At 42.3% G+C, this 14851-nt stretch overlaps 1 protein-coding gene across 1 annotated transcript in view; it reads right to left on the bottom strand.

Annotated features, from left to right (window-relative positions):
- Positions 1 to 2591: 2591 nt before the first annotated feature.
- The window catches only part of LOC124606891 (2-iminobutanoate/2-iminopropanoate deaminase-like), a 74065-nt gene continuing 61805 nt past the window's right edge, over positions 2592 to 14851 (bottom strand). The window contains exon 5 of the mRNA XM_047138988.1: positions 2592 to 2721. Coding sequence (XP_046994944.1) covers positions 2662 to 2721 — 60 coding nt within the window. The 3' untranslated portion in view covers positions 2592 to 2661. The remainder of the gene's footprint in view (positions 2722 to 14851) is intronic.

Raw genomic sequence — 14851 nt, 5'->3', positions numbered from 1 at the left:
TCCCTGCTGGAGAGCCACATTCAGAGTCTGGTCCAGTCCCGGAAAGTATCCTGTCACAAGTGGGGCACTTTTGTGGTTCTTCTGTGGGGGATTCTGGGTTTGAGGGGACGAGGAAGTGGCTCTGGTTATTTGCTTCTGTACCAGGTCGGGAGGGTAGTTGCGGGATGCGAAAGCTGTTTTCAGGTTGTTGGTGTAATGATTCAGGGATTCCGGACTGGAGCAGATTCGTTTGCCACGAAGACCTAGGCTGTAGGGAAGGGACCGTTTGATGTGGAATGGGTGGCAGCTGTCATAATGGAGGTACTGTTGCTTGTTGGTGGGTTTGATGCACACAAACCCAGTCTCTCCCATCTACTCAATCTCCCACTTCCAGCTCCACTCCCTCCAAAACCTCAATTGCACACAAACCCAGTCTCTCCCATCTACTCAATCTCCCACTTCCAGCTCCACTCCCTCCAAAACCTCACCACATCAAACCCACCAACAAGCAACAGTACCTCCATTATGACAGCTGCCACCCATTCCACATCAAACGGTCCCTTCCCTACAGCCTAGGTCTTCGTGGCAAACGAATCTGCTCCAGTCCGGAATCCCTGAATCATTACACCAACAACCTGAAAACAGCTTTCGCATCCCGCAACTACCCTCCCGACCTGGTACAGAAGCAAATAACCAGAGCCACTTCCTCGTCCCCTCAAACCCAGAATCCCCCACAGAAGAACCACAAAAGTGCCCCACTTGTGACAGGATACTTTCCGGGACTGGACCAGACTCTGAATGTGGCTCTCCAGCAGGGATACGACTTCCTCAAATCCTGCCCTGAAATGAGATCCATCCTTCATGAAATCCTCCCCACTCCGCCAAGAGTGTCATTCCGCCGTCCACCTAACCTTCGTAACCTGTTAGTTCATCCCTATGAAATCCCCAAACCACCTTCCCTACCCTCTGGCTCCTATCCTTGTAACCGCCCCCGATGCAAAACCTGTCCCATGCACCCTCCCACCACCACCTACTCCAGTCCTGTAACCCGGAAGGTGTACACGATCAAAGGCAGAGCCACGTGTGAAAGCACCCACGTGATTTACCAACTGACCTGCCTACACTGTGACGCATTCTATGTGGGAATGACCAGCAACAAACTGTCCATTCGCATGAATGGACACAGGCAGACAGTGTTTGTTGGTAATGAGGATCACCCTGTGGCTAAACATGCCTTGGTGCACGGCCAGCACATCTTGGCACAGTGTTACACCGTCCGGGTTATCTGGATACTTCCCACCAACACCAACCTATCCGAACTCCGGAGATGGGAACTTGCCCTTCAGTACATCCTCTCTTCTCGTCATCCGCCAGGCCTCAATCTCCGCTAATTTCAAGTTGCCGCCACTCATACCTCACCTGTCTTTCAACAACTTCTTTGCCTCTACACTTCTGCCTCGACTGACATCTCTGCCCAAACTCTTTGTCTTTAAATATGTCTGCTTGTGTCTGTATGTGTGGATGGATATGTGCGTGTGTGCGAGTGTATATCTGTCCTTTTTCCCCCTAAGGTAAGTCTTTCCGCTCCCGGGATTGGAATGACTCCTTACCCTCTCCTTTAAAACCCACTTCCTTTCGTCTTCCCCTCTCCTTCCCTCTTTCCTGATGAGGCAACAATTTGTTGCGAAAGCTTGAATTTTGTGTGTATGTTTGTGTTTGTTTGTGTGTCTATCGACCTGCCAGCGTTTTTGTTCGGTAAGTCACCTCATCTTTGTTTTTATATATAATTTTTCCCACGTGGAATGTTTCCTTCCATTATATTGATACAATTAAATAACTAAATAGGTATTTTTTTGGCAGTGTTTCTTAATAATAAAAAACTGTTCAGAAGGGGCACTTATCATTGCCAGCCACAATTTACAACTGTTTAAAGTTTTTCATTGACCTTCACTTTTATTTTTTGACATTTCTACTTGGATAGTGAGTGTGATGGCTGTATGAAAGTTCTATTCCATACTTTTGCTATTGTTGAGAAAATATTTTGTAAAGGTTTCTTAAAATATTATTATTGTTGTTGTTGTTAGTATGTACTGTGCTTTTTTTATCTTAAGATAACCTGAGGATGGTATTGTGTATCTGAACTGGTAGCCAGTAGGCAAAATAAAAAGAAAATTGTTACTATAGACTACAACAATTACATTTTTCTGCCCAGACAGAGACACACACACACACACACACACACACACACACACACACACACACAGTCTCAGAGCTGAGACCACAGCTCTCTGAGACTGCAGATGTGTGTGCAAGTTGCGTTTGCATGTGTGTGTGTCTACTGCTGTCAAAGGCCTTAATGGCCGAAAGCTTTAATTGTGTAATCTTTTCATTGTGCCTATCGCGACTCAGCATCTCCACTATATGGTGAGTAGCAACTTTCCTTCTCTGGTATTGTTATGGTTGTATGCATATTTCAGTGATCCTTCTTGGAAATGAGACTGACTTATTCATTTTTCCAATCACTTGGAACACTTTATTCCTTCAGTGACTTACAATAGACCACTACTAAAAGGGGGAGAGTTCAGATTTTAGAATGAATGTTGGGAATAAAATAAATAATAAAGATATTTTTATTTTGTTATACATAATATTTTATTTACATCATAGTTTACTGTCATATAGTCATTGGATTGTTTCCATATCTCCTGCCACAGCAATTGCATCAACTTCTATTTTAGCCGCCTGAAACATTTAAGAAAAAAAATGAGAACACACACACACACACACACACACACACACACACACACACACACACACACACACACACACACACACAAACACAAACACAAACACAAACACACACTTTGACAAAGAGGTCAACTGAAATTGATCTGTTGGCACAATTCTGAGTCTATTGTCTACTATCTTATACATTAAATTGAACTACTTGCAATGCTGCTGCCAAAGACACAGCCAAATTATTAAATTTTGATGAGGTTCAGTACATACAGTTGAGTACTTACAGAATTTCACAAGCTATAAAAATTGTCTGCTCAGTCAAATACAAGAAGTAGATAGCATGAAGTTGTTGGTACTACTGATATATCATAGCTATAACTTTAAAGCTCACATCTTGAAACTAATGAATTGTCTTCATTCAACTTAATTTTTGGTATGTATAATCAGTAGGTGATTTAAAAATCAAGAAACTAGTTTAGTCTGCATAATTCTATTTCTTAATGACTTATGGAAACTATTTTTAGGATATCAAACAGAATACAGGATAACATTTTCAGAATACGAATGTGTTATAAGAATTAAATATGGTATTAGTTCTAGAAAATCTTCCAGATACCTCTTCAACGTAATTTGGCATCAATTGAGTGCATTTCATATCCAGTGTCCTAGTAATAAAGTATTAAATAATAAAATAACATCGGTATTTTCTGTTGCCTACCTAAGGCATTTGATTGTGTGACTCGGTGTTATCCTAGATAAATTGAAGTTTTATGGGATTGATGGTACAGCCAACCAATGGATAATGTCATATCTGACCAAAAGAGTGCATAAATACGTACTTAGTAATTCAACCAGTATAGTCTGGGGACTTTTTTTCAGATGACACTAGTATTGTAATCAATCCAAGCTTGCATACAAAAACTGAAGACGTTGTGTAAACAATGTTCTTAAAAGTATAATTCACTGGTTTTCTGCAAATGGTCTCACTCTGAATTTTAACAAGACAACATACTCAGTTCTGTACATCTATAGATACCACACCACACCAATGGTAAGTGTAAGAGAGAGGAAATAATAAACAGGCTAGCATTTCAAAAATTTTTGGTGTCCATGCTGATGAGAATTTAAACTGGGAAGAGCATATTTTGGAGCTCCTAAAACAACTATTTCAGCCACATTTACACTTAGAATCATTGCAAATCTTGGTGAGAAACAAATCAGTAAGTTGACATATTTAGTATTGAGTATTTTCATTCAATAATGTCATATGGAATAATGTTCTAGGGTAACTCATCTTTCAGAAAGTCGTCATTGTTCAAAAATGTGCTGACAATATGTGGCACTCATCCATGATCATTTTGTACACATCTGCTTAAGGAGTTGGGCTTTCTGACTTCTGCTTTGGAGTATATGAAGTTTTTTTTGTAAATAATCCACTGCAGTTCAAAAGAAACAATGATGTATGTAGTTACAATATCAGAAGGAAAAATGACCTTCATTACTACACACTATGAATGTCAAGTACAAAAAGCAGTGCACAATTCTGCAACTGCAATTTTTGTTCATTTACCCCAGAATATAAAATTTCAGATAGCAAAGTAAAGTTGGAATACAAACTGGGAAAGTTTCTTCTTGATAACTCCTATTCCACAGAAGAATTTCTTATTGTAATGTGTAAAAGGTGGTGGGTAGGGATTACTGTCTTTTTTATATCAAAAAAATTGAACATTAAACTAGCTAGCTAACTATGTTTAAAGGTCTTGTATAGGTGATTGTAATGACTGTGTGTACAGCAAAGTGTTGTGTTGTGCTGTATGATGAAAGAATGGAAATGGTGAAACCTGGTGCTGGCACATAGCCTACTCCTCACAAATAGCACCAAAGAGTTCAGCAAGCGTAATGTCCCTATCTATCAGAAGGCATCACCAACACTGCAACACACCCTCCCTCCACAAGACACTGTGCCTAGGTTTGGAACTTAATACAGGACACTGACACAAAGTCTGGTGATCAGAGACTCCATGCCACCATCTCTCATCTTTCTGGTGAAAATGTTTTCACCTGTATGATTCAAATAGCTACAACTGATTTGAGCACCACTGCACTGATATCCATTAGCAACCTTAACTACAGAGGCAGATAAAATAGCATAAATATAACACTAGTACCAAAAATAACCTGTACAGAGACTAAAGGGCCTCATATTAGTACAGACAGGAGACGGATACATGGTACCTATATATTTGACAAAGTTTAAGGCCATATTAAATGTAACACAGCTGAAGTAGTGGAGTTTAAGACTTAATTCCAGGAACTCTTGCTCCACTGAATAGTATTCATAGACATCCATAAAATGAACATTATAAATTATTTTATAATTAATATCAGCCTTGTACTAACATTATGAAAAATTACTTTAAGTAAATTCATTGTCTTGCATTTAGAATGTATACTCTTGATTTCTTTCCACAGCTAAGACAAATGGCATTTGGGTTGCAACATATGATGTGCCATAAACAAAAGGCACATCATTTCTTGGATCATATAGTAGGCAGCAGCCTTTTCAGTAGTTGCAGGGGCAACAATCTGGAAGATTGATCTGGTAACATTAGCCAACATTGCCTTGTTATGTGAGTCCTGCAAGCAGCTGAAAGCAAGGAGAAACTACCATTTCATTTCCCAAGGACATGTAGCTCTACCATAACGTATAATTATGATGACATCCTCCTGCATAAAATACTCCGGAGGTAAAATAATCCTCTATTCAGATCTTTGAGTGGTGACTAAACAAGATGATATTGTCATCAGGACAATTCTATGTGGGAATGACCAGCAACAAACTGTCCATTCGCATGAATGGACACAGGCAGACAGTGTTTGTTGGTAATGAGGATCACCCTGTGGCTAAACATGCCTTGGTGCACGGCCAGCACATCTTGGCACAGTGTTACACCATTCGGGTTATCTGGATACTTCCCACTAACACCAACCTATCCGAACTCTGGAGATGGGAACTTGCTCTTCAATATATCCTCTCTTCCAGTTATCCACCAGGCCTCAATCTCCGCTAATTTCAAGTTGCCGCCACTCATACCTCACCTGTCATTCAACAACATCTTTGCCTCTGCACTTCCGCCTCGACTGACATCTCTGCCCAAACTCTTTGCCTCTGTATATGTCTGCTTGTGTCTGTATATGTGTGTGTGTGTGTGTGTGTGTGTGTGTGTGTGTGTGTGTGTGTGTGTGTGTGTGTATACCCGTCCTTTTTTCCCCCTAAGGTAAGTCTTTCTGCTCCCGGGATTGGAATGACTCCTTACCCTCTCCCTTAAAACCCACATCCTTTCGTCTTTCCCTCTCCTTCCCTCTTTCTTGATGAGGCAACAGTTTGTTGCGAAAGCTTGAATTTCGTGTGCATGTTTGTGTGTCTGTCGACCTGCCAGCACTTTCGTTTGGTAAGTCACATCATCTTTGTTTTATATATATATATATAAAAATAGGTAAACATTCCATGCGGGAAAAATATATTTAAAAACAAAGATGATGTGACTTACCATACGAAAGCGCTGGCAGGTCGATAGAAACACAGACAGACACATACATACACACAATACGTATCTGTTTGTGTTTCTATCGACCTGCCAGCACTTTCGTATGGTAAGTCACATCATCTTTGTTTTTAAATATGATGTGACTTACCGAACGAAAGTGCTGGCAGGTCGATAGTCACACAAACAAACACAAACGTACACATGAAATTCAAGCTTTCGCAACAAACTGTTGCCTCATCAGGAAAGAGGGAAGGAGAGGGAAAGACGAAAGGATGTGGGTTTTAAGGGAGAGGGTAAGGAGTCATTCCAATCCCAGGAGCGGAAAGACTTACCTTAGGGGGAAAAAAGGGGTATACACTCGCACACACACAAATATCCATCCGCACCTACACAGACACAAGCAGACATTTGTAAAGGCAAAGAGTTTGGGCAGAGATCATATATATATATATATATATATATATATATATATATATATATATATATATATATATATATATATATATATATATATATTGAAAACAAATGCAAAATGGCAAAGCAGGAGTGGCTAAACAAGAAATCAAAGGCTGTAGAGGAATGAATCAGTGGGTAAAAGATAGACACCACCTGTAGGGCAATTAAAGATGACTCTGGAGATGAGACACACATCTGTATGAATATTAAGAGCTCAGATGGCAATTTCATACTAAGCAAAGCTGGGAAGGCTGAAAGATGGGAGGAATATGTAGTGAGTCTGTACTAGGGGAACAAATTTGGAGTCAATATTATAGGAAGAGAAGACATGTAGTTATGAGACAAGATACTGTGAGAGAATTTGATAGAGCACTGAAAAACTTAGGTCAAAATGAGACCCCTGGAGATGATAACCCCCAGAATTATTGAGATCCTTGAGAGAGTTAGCCATGACCAGAGTCATGCCAAAGTGATTCTGCATCCTTGGCAGAACTGCCAAAGCTGTGCCTCATATTCAGCAGTCTCTCCTACCAGCCTCTCCACCATGCTTGACTTCATAATGGCGAAACTGCTTTGGATAGGGATAGAATTATAAACATCTTTGGCTTTGGTTGTGTATTTCTGCAGACTTTCTTCCCATAATGTTTAATATCTTTCACCAAACCAGACAGAAAACTTGATGCTACACCAAGGGTAGCACTCTTTCCTCTCAGCAATATGTTAGTACAGTCCAGCTGCTTCACTTTATGCTAGAAACTTTACGAGACACACATGAGTAGGTGTTCTGGAATCTCATACCAATGAGATGCAATACTTATTGTGTACCACACTAGTCCAAATACAATCTCCAAACTATTAACTGTTTCATAGAAAATACAAGACTTGATGCTAATCTTTTAATGTATTTTTCTGGGCAGATCTCTTACTAACATTATTAAAATTGCTTTACTTAATCTTTAGGCGTTTTCACATGCAGCATAATTTTATAGGTGGGTGTGTATTTGTAAACTCCTGAGGGACCAAACTGCTGAGGTCATCAGTCCCTTTATAGGCAGGTTAAAGTGTAAATGAACAGATTGCAGTTGCAGGCACACCCATGTGATAAGCCTTGGTTTACATTCTCAGAATTGCATTTCACATAGAAAGTTGCACACAACATCTAAAGACTGAACTGACCATGTTTACCAAAATTTTACAGCATAGAAACTGAACAGAACAAAACCAGAAAATAATGCAGAGTACAGATGTCGTTTGAAAACTGCATTATACTCATTTGTGAAAGCATGGTAACATTTCATTTTCTATGCGATCTTGTATGGTTACAATACATTGTTTAGTGGGTCTAAAACGTTACACTAGCACAAGGTCTTATGTGTGGGTAATAACAGTTGCACAGTAATAAATATTACCCAGTAAAGCAATCTTTAGATCTGATCAGGTTGGCAGCATCATCATAGTTATATAGGAGAAAGAGAGATAAAAAGATAGTAACAGTGTATTACACACTTTGACTCTTGTATTCATACAAGTTGGCAATGGTGCTGTGGAAGCCTGTTCAGCAGGCCACCTGCACTGTATAGTTACTGCCTTGAGAATGAGCACTCTGCAGTGAAACGGGGCGGGCAGTTGTGTGTGTGGTGCAGCCATTGTACAAGCTCTGTGATGTCTGCCAAGGAATAACTACCTCTAAAATTTGTTGTAGCTTCATCTGAAAGCAGTACCACTCTTGACAGTGTCATGACTGTAAACATTCTCTCTATATATATTAATGACAATTTTGTAACAAAATATGTCTATAGAAATTTTTCTCACCCTAGATTTTGATAGCTTTACTTGTTTGAAACCACAATTTTGTCTCTCTCTGTTTGTGTGTGTGTGTGTGTGTGTGTGTGTGTGTGTGTGTGTGTGTGTGTGTGTGTGTGGCTGGGTGGGTGGGTGGGTGCGTGCACTTGTTTCAGATTTTGTATGGAACAATGAAGAGAACTTTCAGAATAGCAGACACAAGACAGTTCTAAAATTTTACAAAGTAACATTGCTTTATGAAAGTGTATGCTGGATGGACACTAATGCAACAAGAGGCCAGAAGAATAGAAAATGCAGAAATAAGATTCCTTAGAAGTGTGGTGGGCTCTACATCACTGAATAAGGGGAGACATGAAGACATTAGAAGAGAACTGAAGACATTTAACCACAATAAAGAAACTATAAAGTACAAGAGGAAATGAAAGGAACATTTGTTAAGAGGTCAAAATACTGAAGACATTGCTCAACCATAAGCAGAAAAATGCAAGAGCAGTGCTGGAGCAATGATGAAGACATGGCTAGACCAACACTTTTGAGGACAGAATAAAAGAACGTTTTAATTCTTGATCATGATGATGCTTCACATCTGTTCTATTGTGTGCACAGAGTTTGAATTGTTGAGCATGACATACTCTTACAGGTTATGCAACTCATTCTAGCTTGGAAATATGCCATTGACCATTGACACTCCAGCCAAGTAGGCAGCAGCTGTATAAACATTAACCATGTTAGCAATAGACGAGTGTTGGGCAGCAATTTTTTTTTAATTTAATTTAATTTAATTTTATTTTATTTTATTTTTTTTTTGTTATGCCAGTTAGATGAAATGACATTAGAGAAATGACTGTGATGACAGTGTGCATTTACAGTTGCAGGAGAAGGAAAAATGCTTTTGTAGGCAGAAGGTAGGAAAACAAGTGGTATGAGAATCCATATACCTCTCTTGGTTCATACATAGAATATCTATTTTTGTTTCTTGTTTCTACCTCCCCCTTGTCCACATTAGTTTGTGCACCCCCTCTGTGCCTGCAACCTTGGCTGGAACCTATCTCGCCACACCCCTTGGTACAGTCCTGGGCATTACAGAACAATTCCACCTGGTGTGCAAGAAATATAAGACAGGCAATAAACACTCAGCATTCAAGGAGGAGGTAATGACTGCTATTTCAAAGAAGGCAGCTGCTGACAGTTTTGAATACTACAGAACTGTCGGTTTAATATGTCGCGGTTGGAAAACACTAACATGAATTATTTGTATAAGAATGTTAAGACCAGCAGAAGCCAACCTCTGAACTCAGTTTGAGTTCTGTAAAAGTATTGTGATACACAAGTTAATACTCATCCTATGACTTACCATAGGAGATAGATAAACTTAAATTTATAGCATTTGTAGATTTAGAGAAAGCTTTCGAGACTGTTGACCAGAATACGTTCTTTCAAATTCTGGAAGTATCAGGGATGAAATGCAGAGAGCAAAAAATTATCAGCAACTTGTACAGAAACTCTACTAGTTATAAGAGTTGAAGGAATCAATAGTTGAGAAGGGAATTAGGCTAGGTTGTAGCCTATCCCTAAGGTTACTTAACCCATACATTGGGCAAGCAATGAAGGAAACCTAGGAGAAATTTTGGAAGCGAATTACAGCTCAAGAAGAAGAAAACTGAGGTTTGTCAGTGACATCATATTTTCATCAGAGATAGCAAAAGACTTTGAAGAACTGATGCATGGAATCAATAGTACAGGGTGTCCCACATAAAACCAATACACCTCACATACTGGTTAGCCATCTCTAGTCTAAGTGCTTGTGAAGTGGCAAAATTGTGTCTAAAGTTGACAACACTGCATTTTATCAGAAAGTAGAGTGCTGCTGTATGTTTGTGCATCAGTTGTTGTGATAAGCTCATTGTTGTGACTCGCCGATCATTCAAAGCGCCGCCGCGCAATTACGTGTCCTCTGCGTGCGGCGCTGTCTGCCAGCCATGCAGCAGCTGCGCCACCTAAGCGGCCAGCTGAGCAGCGGCCACTAGACTGGGACTCAGTGCTCATTTGAATGCTCATGTGTACACATGTCTTGTTTGTCAACTTACTCTGTGACTTATATGTGTTGTGTCGTTCTGAAATATGTGTGTTAAACTTGACATTATAACAATTGGCGACGAGGTAGTGGATTTTTCCTTTTCACCGTTGACCCACAGGGTTCCATGGCTACTGTCGAGCAACTATTGCAAAATCTCCTTGAACAGCAAATGCTTCTAACAGCGGCGATTCGCGATTTCATCGCGGCGTCAAATGCGGGGCGTTTCTCGTCGTTGGCCGTACCTCCTTTTCCTCCTTACGACGAGACGGCGGAAGACTGGTCTGATTATGAAAAATGTCTTCGACAGCACTTCTTGGCATTTCATGTCACGGATGAACAACCATGTAAGTCTCTGTTCCTTTCCTGGATTTCACCTCAAATGTATCGGTTGTTGTCGCAATTGGCTCCTTTGAAGGATCCTGCGTCTTTGTCCTTTGCTGAAATGTGCTCAGTTCTGTCTGTCTATTTTCAAAAGCAAACGCTTGTGGTAGCCTCTCGTGTTGCCTTTTATCATTGTCAAAAACAGCCACAGCAATCCTATCGCGCTTGGGCTGGTGAACTTCACGGCCTCAGTCGAAAGTGTCAATTTGTTACTGACGTTCACAAAGAATCCTATGCCGTTTCCATGGTACGGCATGCTATTATCCGGTCGGCGCCTGACAAGGAAGTTCGGCAATGTGCCCTTCAGTTGGCGAATCCGACTCTAGATGAAGTTCTCTCCATTGTGCAGTGTTTTGAAATTTCTCGCGCCGCTGGGGCGCAAATAGAGGCATGGGGTGATGTCGGGGAAATACAACTTCTGTGCGCTGTTGACGACGCATGCGGCGCATCCCCGCCAGCCGACATGGCCACAGTGCGCTCCCACACGCAGCCTCGGCCTAGCCGTAAACAACCCGCAAAGAAACTGCAGCAAAACCCCCGGCAACTTCCTTCGTGTCCGCAGCGTTTTACGAAACATTCACGCGAGGATTGTCCCCAACGTTGGACTGTGTGTCACAATTGCAAAAAGAAAGGTTATGTGTCTTCCGTTTGCAAATCCGACCACATACATGATGTTCAAGAACATGACGCTGATTCTGATTCTGTATTGTCTGTCAATTGCACTTCTTCCCTTTCAGGGAAGTTATTCCTCACTGTCCAAATTCTTGGTCGAGATGTTCGCATGCAAGTGGATACCGGTTCTGCTGCCACTATAATTAATTCTCAGATGTATCTTCAGTTGGGTTCTCCACTCCTGTCACCTGTCACTCGGCAATTATGGACGTACAATAAACAGAAGATTTCTATCTTGGGACAGTTTAATGCTGAGGTATCTTACAAATCCGTCGTTCTCACTGTACCCATATTTGTGGTTGACCAGAGCAATGCAGAAAATCTTTTTGGTTTCGATGCCTTTCGCATTTTTGGGTTCTCCATAGATGACTCTGTCAATATTGTCTCTGATGCTATTCCTTATGCTCAACTGGATTCCTTGTCGACGACATTTTCGTCCCTTTTTTCTCCTGGGTTAGGCCGTGCAAACGACTTTGAAGCTCATATCACACTCAAACCCACTGCTCGGCCTAAGTTTTTTCGGGCTCGGTCCATTCCTGTGGCCCTTCGTGATCGGGTAAAACGGGAGTTGGATCGTCTCACTACTTCAGGGGTCTTGCTTCCTGTCACTTCCAGTGAGTGGTCCTCTCCTGTCGATGTCGTTACTAAGCCAAATGGTGATATTCGTCTCTGTGGTGATTTCAAAGCCACTGTAAATGCTCAATGCCTCATCGACACTTACCCTATGCCCCGTCCTAAAGAACTGTTCACTAAACTTGCTGGAGACCAGTATTTTTCTAAAATTGACCTGTCAGAAGCTTATCATCAACTTCCTCTCGATGCTGCTTCCCGGCAATTTCTGGTCCTTAACATGCCTTTCGGCCTCTATCAATACCAACGCTTGCCATTCGGGGTTCCTAGCGCCCCTGCTCTCTTTCAGCGATTCTTGGAACAATTATTGCTCCCTGTCCCTGGGTGTATCAATTACATGGACGACATTGTTGTCACTGGCTCCACCACTGAAGAACATCTTCAAAATCTCCGCACACTTTTTCATGTCTTACAGACAGCCGGTCTTAAGTGTAATCTTCAGAAATCACAATTTTTTCAGGCATATATCATGTACTTGGGGTTTCAACTCTCTCGGGATGGTATTCGTCCACTTCAGCAAACTGTCGCTGCGATCGACGCCCTTCCTTGCCCTACATCTGCTAAGGAACTGCAAGCCTTCTTGGGGAAAATAGCATACTATCACAAGTTTTTACCATCTGCGGCTTCGGTGGCTCAGCCGTTGAAACCCCTGTTGCATAAAAACGTGCCTTTTCACTGGTCCGCGTCATGTGAAGCGGCTTTCCAGAAATTGAAGACTCTGCTGAAACAGGGTCTAACTTTCCTTTCATTGTCTGTTGCACGTCGCCTACCACTGCGGCAACCACCAGTGCTCTCGCCCGCATTTTTTCTTTGGAAGGCCTCCCCTCTACTCTTGTTACTGATAATGGTCTGCAATTTGCCTCTTCCGAATTTGCGGATTTTTGTGCTCATCACGGCGTTATGCATGTCACGGCCCCGCCGTTCCAATGGTGAGGCTGAACGATTGGTCCGCACATTTAAGGCTCAGATGCGGAAACTTCTGACTTCTTCTGCTGCTGATGATGCGCTTCTCCAGTTTCTGGCATCTTACCGTTTCACCCCCATGGATGACCACAGCCCGGCTGAGCTCTTATATGGCTGACAGCCCCGCACGCTACTTCATCTTCTGCAGCCTTCCACCTCACGGCCGCGGGTGCCTTCACTTGGCCGGTTCGCCGACGACGACCTCGTCTGGGTACGGGGATATGGCAGCGGCCAAAATGGAGCCCGGGCCGCACCTTAAGACACCGTGGCAGACGCCTGTGTGAAATCCAGATGGACACGGGTGATGCAGTGCGTCATTCGGACCAGCTTCGGCCTCGTGTGCCAGCAATGCCTGTTCCGAATGCCGCTACACCACCTTTGGCTCTACCTGTCGCTCGGGATCTTGGCATCTCTCAACATCTCTCAATACTCACAACGCAGCCCTCTCACCGTCATCGCGATGCCAGCACAAGAACGGACGCCACCAGGAGACGTGCCCATGCAGGAACCGGATGACCATCCCCTGTCAGAGCAAATCTACTCGCCTCCTCCTCCAACGGATGCCGACACATCGCCCATGTCTCCTGTCATATCGACTGGACTTGCCGCAACAGGCAGATTGGTGCATGGGGCCCCAGCAGATTCAAACCCTACGTCTCCTGTCATCTCGACCCGTTATCATCGGGGACACTTCCGTCCGAACGGCAAGCCTCCTCCTCGAGACTTTACGGCGAGTCAAACAACGCCTATGGATGTTAGCCATCTCCAGGACACCTCCATCAAGACCAGTGCAACAATTTCAAAGGGGGGAAAAGTGTTGTGACTCGCCAATCATTCAAAGCGCCGCCGCGCAATTACGCGCGTCCTCTATGTGCGGCACTGTCTGCCAGTCATGCAGCAGCTGCGCCACCTAAGCGGCCAGCCGAGCAGCGTCCGCTAGACTGGGACTCAGTGCTCATTCGAATGCTAACGTGTACACATGTCTTGCTTGTCAACTTACTCTGTGACTTATATGTGTTGTGTTGTTCTGAAATATATGTGTTAAACTTGACGTTATAACACTCATATTGTTGAGTTGTTACAGAAATGAGGCAGTTTGCATTAGAACAGTGAACTGATATTGTGGAATGTTACATAGAGACATGCTTAATCAAGCAATGTAAAGAAATGTTTAATGTGAAGTACCCTGGTAAGAAGCTCTCCACAACCAGAATTGATGAAGATCTGTACAAAAAATGAAGGGCCGTGGGATCTGTTCAGAATGCGCAGAGGAATAGGTGACCAATAGTGAAGACCCCTGAACCTATAAATGGAATTTATATGGACAATCTATAAATGGAATTTGTATGGACATTGCAAGAAGTCCCTGCAATTCAGTAAGCAGGTTATTGCAACAGGCTGGTGTATCTCATATATTCTGTCATAAAGCACTAAAAGATGTGAAATAAAAAGCCCGTCATGTGAGTGTGGTGCAAGAGTTGAAATTTGAAAGCCAGGAAAAGAGTTCCTTTTGTAACTGGCTGTTAACATCAACTGCTAGCAGTTACTTGACCCCTGGTTTCATTTGTCAGGTTACATAAACTCCCAGAATTTCAGAGACTGG

This window comes from Schistocerca americana, chromosome 3 (assembly GCF_021461395.2).
Source record: "Schistocerca americana isolate TAMUIC-IGC-003095 chromosome 3, iqSchAmer2.1, whole genome shotgun sequence".
NCBI lineage: Eukaryota > Metazoa > Arthropoda > Insecta > Orthoptera > Acrididae > Schistocerca > Schistocerca americana.
Note: the sequence above shows the minus strand (reverse complement) of the source record. Positions and strands in the feature narration are given on the sequence as shown.